General features: G+C 29.1%; 1 protein-coding gene across 1 annotated transcript; it reads left to right on the plus strand.

Moving 5' to 3' along the window:
* The first annotated feature begins 686 nt into the window (after positions 1–686).
* LOC101515433 (hydroxyproline O-galactosyltransferase GALT2-like) lies at positions 687–4692 on the plus strand. The gene is made up of 6 exons (XM_027331480.2): positions 687–934; positions 1461–1751; positions 2938–3066; positions 3223–3396; positions 4080–4187; positions 4286–4692. Exons 1-6 carry the CDS (start codon positions 731–733, stop codon positions 4493–4495), a joined length of 1116 nt encoding a protein of 371 aa, XP_027187281.1. The 5' UTR covers positions 687–730; the 3' UTR covers positions 4496–4692.
* The last annotated feature ends 4972 nt before the right edge of the window (positions 4693–9664 follow it).

The raw sequence follows: 9664 nt of genomic DNA on the forward strand, positions 1-9664 counted from the left end.
GAGGAATAGAGTTTTAATTGTGTTAATGTAAAATGGTAAGAAAACAGAAAAGTAAAAAGGTTTAATGGTGTTGGAAATGATGGAATAAGAACAAAAAGGAAGAAGACAAAATTGAGCACGAAAATAAGGAGTGCCTTATTGCTTACACGGTTGACAGAAGAGGAAATTGTCTGTTTATTGTTGTATGCTATTAATATGAACACAACAGAAGTAATCTTATAGATTATTTTGTTAATATATGGAATCGCACCTGATGTAATATTGTCGCAGAAATATATTTCAGATTCATCAAGTTCCATTTCCTTGAAATAAATCCAATGGGTGTTAAAACTTTGTTACCATGTTTTGGCAGGCTCCGTATATCCATGCTTTAGCAGCCATGTATTATCTATTATGAGTTGGTAGAATCTTGAGAAAGTATATGACTATATTGACAAGGATGATGAGTTAATGTAGCTCATTTAGTTTTCCAGTATGAATATTATCATAATTTGCTGTTTATGAATAAATAATAGTGCTGAAACGAGCATAGCAGACTGATTATAGTATAGAAGGATTATAATATCATATAGAATTGAATTTTATCTTAAAAAACGATGACAGAGTACTGTAATCCTTTAACATATATTTTTGCATTACTTTTTAGATCATCTTCAAGTAATAAATAAAATATTAATAAACATTTTGATCATACTCTGCAGTTGATGGGTATAAACGGTGTGAAAAATGGATGCGGAATGACATTGTTGACTCAAAAGAGTCCAAGACAACATCATGGTTCAAGCGGTTTATAGGGCGTGAGCAGAAACCGGAAGTGACCTGGCCGTTTCCTTTCACAGAGGGTAGAATGTTTGTCCTTACACTTCGTGCTGGTGTTGATGGATACCATATTAATGTTGGCGGTCGCCATATGACTTCATTTCCATATCGGACTGTAAGTTAATTGAGATATGACACATCTTTTCATCTTATGCTCATACTAAATAATTGGAGTGTAATTGTATAGTTTGCTTATTCACGACAATCATTTTTCATGGGGATAGGTTTCAAGAGGGATAATTCGGAGTTAACTAGAAACTAAGTTATAGCCTAATTATCAATACCTAATGTGTAGTCTTTTCCCCAGTTAATCAACATAATACACAGTTGATATATTGTAACATAAATTCTAATATTTAATATTCTAACAGACTTCAAAAACTTATTACTTGTGTGTTGGTGAGTTCCTCTTGCATTTTTATTGGGTTTTATAGATGGAGAATTTTAGCATACAGTGCTCTACCCTCATAGCCCCATTTTATGATAATTAATAATGACAGCAATATCTCCTGTACCACATTCCGAGGGTCACATCTAGCTTAAACTTGAAGAATAATTGGATTTGATTTCCATTATAATACCAATGCTGCTGGGATTACATTACATTTTTTCGAGCTGATTTTTCTTTTCCACATTATCAGGGTTTTACACTTGAAGATGCTACAGGGCTGGCAGTTAAAGGAGACCTTGATGTTCATTCAGTTTTTGCTACCTCTCTCCCTACTTCACACCCAAGTTTCTCACCGCAACGAGTACTGGAAATGTCAGAGTCATGGAAAGCCAGTGCTCTACCCAAACACACTATTAGACTTTTTATTGGAGTTCTTTCTGCTTCAAATCACTTTGCAGAACGAATGGCAGTTCGGAAAACATGGATGCAAGCAGCTGCAATAAAATCCTCAGATGTAGTAGTACGATTCTTTGTTGCATTGGTAAGGCTGCTGACTTTACTTTTTATCTGCCATAGAAACATATTAGTCAGTCAAGTCTAGAGAAATATGGCTGTTATTTTAGTCTGGTTTGAAGAGATGGGAACAGCTGTAATAATTTCATGGAGAAGAGAAACGCAACCTTCCTGGGGCTGTATTGTGGAAGTTTTGGGGTAAAACTGGGTTTAAATCCCAAAAGGACATTGTCAAAATTTTGTTTGAGCTTTAAGTGTGGCTTTTGTGATTCTTAATTTGATGATAAAGAAGCTACTGCAAATATAATTTTCAATTTTTGAGTTGGTGGTTATTTCAATTAGCAGATTCTTAAGGTTTTGAGAGATAGGATTGGTTTCATTAACAGGATAGATGTGAGATCGTGAAATAGAGAAGCCGGTGAGATGAGACTAAAAGGAACTTCAGCTTTTGATAAATTTCATGCAATAACAAAGCATGTAAATGATGATTCATCGGTTTCGTAGCTATGATTTATCACCAATGTTTGTTGAAATAAAATAGAAGAGTTGTAAGACCAGGGTTCCATAGGCATGGCATTGCATGCATTTAGCTTCGCACAATGGCTGCTGAATTTGGTGTTAACTAAGCAAGCTATGCAAGTGCTTATAAACTTGAAAGCAAGACTAGTTATCACCTAGGTATTTTGGCTTTTGTGATCACTCTTCTTTTTAAACAAGTTGTCAACAAGACTCTTTCAATTATCATTGATTCATGTATAAATGATTTTGATTTCCAAGAGTTTGGTGTCTGATGTTAGACCTTAAGATGTCGGCATCTGTCTTCTCTTTCTTTCCATTGTCTTCAGCCGTTTGAAGGGGCCAAACCTAACGAGTCCAAACACATTGGATGGGTTGGTTTAAGGGAACCTTTAATGTTTCTGCAAACTACTTCCTATATTAGTAATCCTCCTGGATTGGTTATCAACTGTGACTTTCCCTTTGGACTGAATGATATGATAATGCAAATATATGTAGATATATTGGTGTTCAATGCTTAGTTTGTGTTTAAAATTTTAAATGTCTATGTCAAATTTAATGCAATTCGTGAAGAAAAAATGTTCTCAATTGTTACACGACCAAACTGTGATTGTGTCTTTTTTTTCACTATTATTATTTTTATCCTATGGTATGCCTGATTTGTCTGCATTGTGTCTATTTAAACATCAATAACGAAGAATCCAAGGATGGAAGTAAATGCAGTGCTGAGGAAGGAGGCTGCTTACTTTGGTGATATTGTCATTTTGCCCTTTATGGACCGCTATGAGCTTGTTGTGCTTAAAACCACTGCTATCTGTGAGTTTGGGGTAAGTTCATTTTTAAACTTTCAGTTAATTTTTTTTGTTTCTTCTATTTTTCATACAGATATTGGGGATAGGTGACATATGTCCAGCTAATGTCTGCCAACCCACTCAGAAGGTTCGACTCTTGTGGCTCTAAGCCAATAATTTTCTTTCATACAGATTCAGAATGTGAGTGCTGCATATATCATGAAATGTGACGACGACACTTTTGTAAGAGTGGATACTGTCCTGAAGGAAATTGAAGCTGTACCCCCGGAAAAGTCCCTTTATATGGGTAATCTCAATCTCTTGCACCGGCCTCTGAGAAATGGAAAATGGGCAGTTACTTATGAGGTAGTCTAATTGTTGCATTTAATTGAAATAGTATGTAATGCTTGAGTGTGTTTTATGTTGGGTTATTGAAATGATAATTTTCCGGCACTTCATAGTGTGTATATTTAGGGATTAGGTTTTTACTTTCACACGTTTCCAAACAAACCGTTTTATGCAGGTAAAAATAATTTCTCCCCAAGTTAGGGTGTTAAACAAGCATAATAAAAATCAAAGGGCTTATTATGCATTGCATTGATATCTATGTACAAGCTCTATTTAAGGTTTAAACTTGTAGCAAGCATAGGGCAGTTTAATGCAAAAAACTTTTTAGGAGTAATATTTCACAAAACATGCAACAAGAACAGCGACAACAATAAAAGTATGACCCCTTTCAACGGAATTAGTAGATCCAACGACGTCCCAAGTAGGAAACTCGGTTGTTGAGGGACACCGAAAGAGTGCTAACTAGGAGGTCTGGGTTTCCTATCGTAGAAACTAACATACTAACATTTGTCTATCGAAAAATAAATAAATAAATATAGATCAAACGGCGTCTATATTGCTTATAAAAAAGACATCTAGAGATAGACAATTTAACTTCAAATCTCATTTAATAGTTTGATTGATAGTTTTTCTTGGTCTTAAATGTGTATATGTCTGTATCTATATCCCCTTTCTGTTACAAATTATGTTAATCGGTGCAGGAATGGCCAGAAGCAGTATATCCTCCTTACGCCAATGGTCCTGCATACATAATTTCCAGAGATATTGTCACTTTCATCGTATCGCAACACAAGGATAGGAAGCTGAGGGTTAGTTTTTTTAACATATTCTACAGTTAGTTTCATTTCCAGTTTGTGTTATTATATATATACATATTGATTGGTGAAACATTTGTTTCTGGTGGCAGCTCTTTAAAATGGAGGATGTAAGCATGGGAATGTGGGTTGAGCGATTCAACCATACAGTGAGCGCCGTGCGGTACTCGCACAACTGGAAGTTTTGTCAGTATGGATGCATGGACGGCTACTTCACTGCACATTACCAATCGCCAAGACAGATGGTTTGTCTATGGGACAAATTGTCGAGGGGTCGAGCGCGCTGCTGCAATTTCAGATAATAACAATCTGAAACTCTAGGCCCACTTTGATTTACCATTGTCTTGAATTGTTGTGCTTATCTTAGTTCGCATAGGTTGTTAGCATTTGGAGAAAATTACACTGATGACAAAATGTATTACACATTCAATTTGAATGAAATAGAATTTAGCAGAGTTTTAATCAAACATATCAAATGAAACAGCAAATTTTTCAGTTATGCAATTGCATTATTTCACTGTTGATACTTAAAATTGCAAAATGGAAATCAAATTCATCCATTTGTTATTATTTGTTGAGATTATAATAATATTAAGTTGGTAATGTTCATGTGCATTTAAAATCCAGCGAGTAATGTTAGAGATACATAAACTAAATATGAGATCCAAATAGAGAGATAAACTTGTCAACGTTGTACAATTTTAAGGTTCATTTCAGAATATTGATAATTTAGAAATCTATGTTTGATTTATTTATTCTTACAATGTTAGTAGACTAGGAATGAAGCCGGATATTTTTGCGGGATCAGGGGAAACCAAAATCTGTTCCGTTGCGATACCTAAATTTGAGTATTTACACCTTTAAAACTCACATATTCTATTTGGGCCATTTTTTCTCCTCCTTAATATGATTTGGGCTTTTTGTAAACTTACACGCGCAAATTGGAAAAAAGGAAAAGAAAAGTAAATTATCTATTTAGTTGATTATGAAAAACGTTCAAAAGAATGGAGTACTATGTAGTCAGTGTTTGTAACTAGTAAGCACTAAGCATTCAGAACTTTGTTATAATCGAAATTGTGTGTGTGAATTTTAGATGTTGTTTATCGTTCTGTTTTTTGAAACAGGAAATATTTTAAAATTTTGAAATGTGAATTAGTAAAGTATTTAAATAGGAAACATTAAACATATGTGACGTATCTATACTATTATTTAATTAAATATAAATAGAAAAATATTAAAAAATTGATATATTTAATTAAAAATTCAGTTCAAATACATCGGATTTTATTATTTTCGTTTATATGTCATTTTAAATAGAGTGCTTGAATAGCAAAATTCAGCATAATATTACTTTAAAAAAATTAATAAAAAAAATTAATATATAATTTTAATTTTAAATATTTTATTACGGATAGAGAGGGCGTAGGGTTTAAAAAGCTGAAAACTTGCAGTGGTAGTTAAGTAGTTATTTTTAATTGATTGAACACCTTTTTGACTAAGTTCATTAAACTCCTTTATGAAAAAAGAGAAGGCGTATAGCTGAATTACGTGAAAATCAAAGAAAAGTTGATCTCTCATTAAAATGGCCCCCCTAACATATTTGTATTGATTTCATGTTTAGAATTATTATTATTTTTTTTTTGTTGAAAAAAAATTAAGATGAGGAAATATTTATATTTATTTTGTTTGCGGCGAGATTCTCAATTTCTTACTAACTAGTTTCTAAATAACTACTATCTTATTTCTTAATTATAAATTTTTTGTCTTTTTTATATATTAAAAAAATAGTAAATAAACTTAATTTCAATTTTTATGTGTAGATATTTTTAAAATACCTTTTATACATAAATATATTCGATTTAATTTTTTAATTTGTAATATAAATTATTAATAGTAATAAAAGATATGTGTAAAAAAATAAAAAAAACTTAATAATTTAAGAGTGTTTATATTTAGAGATAAACTTTTTCAAAGAATGTTTATAATTAAGAATATGTAGTATGGAAAGTATTAAGCGAGTGAATACAATAAAGTAGTATGAAACCATATTTATCGACTACCGAATGTCAACTATGTGGTCATGATAAAATAATGAATTAGGACTTAGAAAGAGAAAAAAAGAAAGAATTAAAACTAATAAGCAAAGTATAATTAGAGGGTAAAATTAAACAATAAAAAATAAATTTTATTTTGAAAACCGAAAACAGTAGTCAAATTAAATTTTACTTTCTTTGAAACGACAGTAATAGAAGGCAAGTGGGAGACAACATGTTTTACAAACAATAAAGATTTTATTCATTTCATAAGAGATATTACAATTATTCAAGACAACAGATACAATTTTATCAGAAGCATGATCAAGTCTAGCATGCCAAGTAGTAAAATAAAGCCTTGATTTACTTTGACTAGAATTTGCAGAATTACAAGTAAAAAATGCCATTGTTTGCCTGAGATTTGACATAGCAACGATTAGCATGATATTCAAAATATACATTATTGTCATAAACAACTTAGATACATTCATCAAATTTTTAGAAATAGTTAGCACATGTAATAAGCTAAGAAGTAGCATAGGTTTAATTGCATTTGGTGTGTAAAAACAAGAACTACCAGTATGAACTATATTTGTTGAGCCTACAAGTATTTATACACTAGCCGTTTGGGGAACGGTTTTGAATGGATCAATTAAATCTTGACTGATTTAGCAACTTGATAATTTTACATAGTGAAATTTACTTTTTACATTAAAAAAAAAATCATTTATTATTTTGCCATAAATACAAACACACACTTAAGCCGTGTTAGTCCACAAACTACAAAAGTACCTCGGCGTGTTTATTGCATTGGTTGGGTCCTCCTATCCTCTAACAAAAGTCCTCTCATTTTCATCAAACTACCCTCCCACATTTCTCTCAATAGGTGCCACAGGCCATGCTCCTCCATACCCTACATTATTTTATTTTTACCCCAAAAAAAGACAAAAATATTTTTGTGTCACTTAACTTAATTTTAATTTTAGGTATTAATATTTATTTTTTATTTGATAAATTTAATATTGTAGATAATAAAAATAAAAATTTATTTGAATATTTAAGTTATGAATTTAATAAAGGTATTAATTTTTAAAAATTAATAATAAATTTTATTTGATTAATTATTATTTTTTTGAAATTATATAAAAAAAAGTATAATATTATTGATGACATACAAAATTGAATCATTATTTAAAACTAATTAATAATTAAATTAATAGACTGCAATTCAAAAAAAAATCTAATTTATTTAGCCCTCTGAAAATGGAACAAGATAGCGTTTAATTTTGAAAATGTGAGTTGAATTAAAGTTAAGCATATTATTCTTATCCAAAAATATGTGGGGTCAAGTAACATTTTGGAATCCTATGTGACACACACACAATGTCGGCAGCACATTCAGAAAGCAGTTATACCATCTACTCTTGACACGTTCATGCTCAATATCGTCTATCCCCTTTGTCTGGTTGAAGGCTATCCACGTTAGCAACTAAAATGGGTATGTGTATACATGAAATGCTCCATCATGTGTTAACAAAATTTATATATTTATTTTTATTGATTTATTTTTTTATATTTGAAATAAATAAAAATATATAATTTAAGTTGTGAATACGCACATTTTTTACTCTTTGATTAAATTTTAAAATCAAAATTCTAACCCTAAAAAATAATTATCAAATTTTATTTTAAAAATTACTTTTCAACTTTTATAAGACCATTGATTAAAACTAGACAATTGAATAAAAAGAAAATAAAATATAAAAATAAGAGAAAAAAATTTAAGGATAAAACTAAAAGCACATGACAAAACAAGGGAAATAATTGATTCCCGCGAATAACCTAGCAAATAATAGTAGCTTTTTGAAAAGAACCTAGCAAATAATAGTATGCTAATGCTGGTAATAATAACATACATATATAGGGTGCTGGCAACGGTTGGCATAAATGCATAATAACTAATTTTGCTATGGGAAACTACCACAACATCCTTTGGATATTCACACATCAATAATTTTTTAAACAAATATTTGGTATATAGGACAAAATTATGATAATGGGGTGAAAGTGCGTTTAATAATTCAATAATTCCATAATTTATATAGTCTATATTTAACCATAATTTTAATTGTTTTTTATACTTTTTGCTCTTTGATATTTAATTAATGATTATAATTTCACAATTTATTAGTAATCATAATTCATTCGTATTCATAAAATAGATAAATATTAGTTAGAAAATAATATATTCAATTAATTTTATATTAATATATGTATTTTAATATATACACACATATATATATATATTAAAGATAATTAAAATACATGAAAACATTTTCTTTTTCCGGAATAGACGAAAACTTCTATAAATCATTTAATAAACCATGGAATTTTTACAAAAAGAGGTAGGTATTAATCTTTCGATGTCTAGACTTCTATTTTATTCTACACCATGTGTAAAGAACTTGCCATTTTTTAGTAATTGAATAATGATGAGTGAGTCACACTAATCGATTAATTGAGCTCAAACAGCTGATTAAAAATTTTCAATTAAAAGTTACATCGTAGTTATATATTAATTTTTTTTAATAAGCTAGTCTTTTATTTATTTTTTATATTAAATTTGTCATTTATATTTCTTTTAGTGTCAAATTTGTCTTTTATTTTTATAAATGTCTATTCTTATTATCTTAATTTTAAATCAATAAATTTAAAATCTATAATTCTCTTAATTTTTTAATAAACTCGTATAATTTTAAAGATGTTTTGATTGCAATAATCATAAGAATATAATTCTTCAATTAAATTTTTTAAAAATAATTAAATAAGAGATAATTCGAGCGAGATAAATTTTAAAATTATTGAAATTAATGTAAAATTATCTCAATTTATATCGTGAAATCATATCAAAATTTATTATGTTTATATAACAAAATTTATAATACTATTTTAAAAATCTTTAGCTACAAAATATTAAAATAAAATTATGACTATAAATAATCCAACATTAAAACTTTTACAAACATAGATGAATTGATATAAGAAAAAGTTAAAGATTTAATTTAATATTTTTGTGTAATTTAAACAATTAGATAATATATTTTGCCGGTAAATACACACTTGTTATATTAATAAACAGCTACTTAAAAGTTTCAAATACATTATTATTGTACTCACCCATTGTGCACACCAACACACGTGATAGACCCTCATGGTTATTTTTTTTCTTTTCAAAAGCCAAAAAAACATAGATTAAAAATGTATTTTTGATATCTTAAATTTTATAATACGGTAATTTCGATCTTTTAGTTTGAAAATTATAATTATAGTCTTTTAATTTTAGTTCATTTTTTAAATAGTTGACCGTTTTATTTTTTACTAAACCGACATAGATTTGACTATATATATATATATATATATATATATATATGATTATAT

This window comes from Cicer arietinum, unplaced genomic scaffold, assembly GCF_000331145.2.
Source record: "Cicer arietinum cultivar CDC Frontier isolate Library 1 unplaced genomic scaffold, Cicar.CDCFrontier_v2.0 Ca_scaffold_5749_v2.0, whole genome shotgun sequence".
In the NCBI taxonomy this organism is placed as follows: Eukaryota; Viridiplantae; Streptophyta; class Magnoliopsida; order Fabales; family Fabaceae; genus Cicer; species Cicer arietinum.

Excerpts from the sequence above, each read along its gene's own strand:
- LOC101515433 (XM_027331480.2), top strand. The coding sequence starts at position 731 with ATGCGGAATGACATTGTTGACTCAAAAGAGTCCAAGACAACATCATGG. Across the intron at positions 935-1,460 it reads CTTCATTTCCATATCGGACT|GGTTTTACACTTGAAGATGC; the intron begins GTAAGTTAATTG and ends CCACATTATCAG. Across the intron at positions 3,397-4,079 it reads AATGGGCAGTTACTTATGAG|GAATGGCCAGAAGCAGTATA; the intron begins GTAGTCTAATTG and ends TAATCGGTGCAG.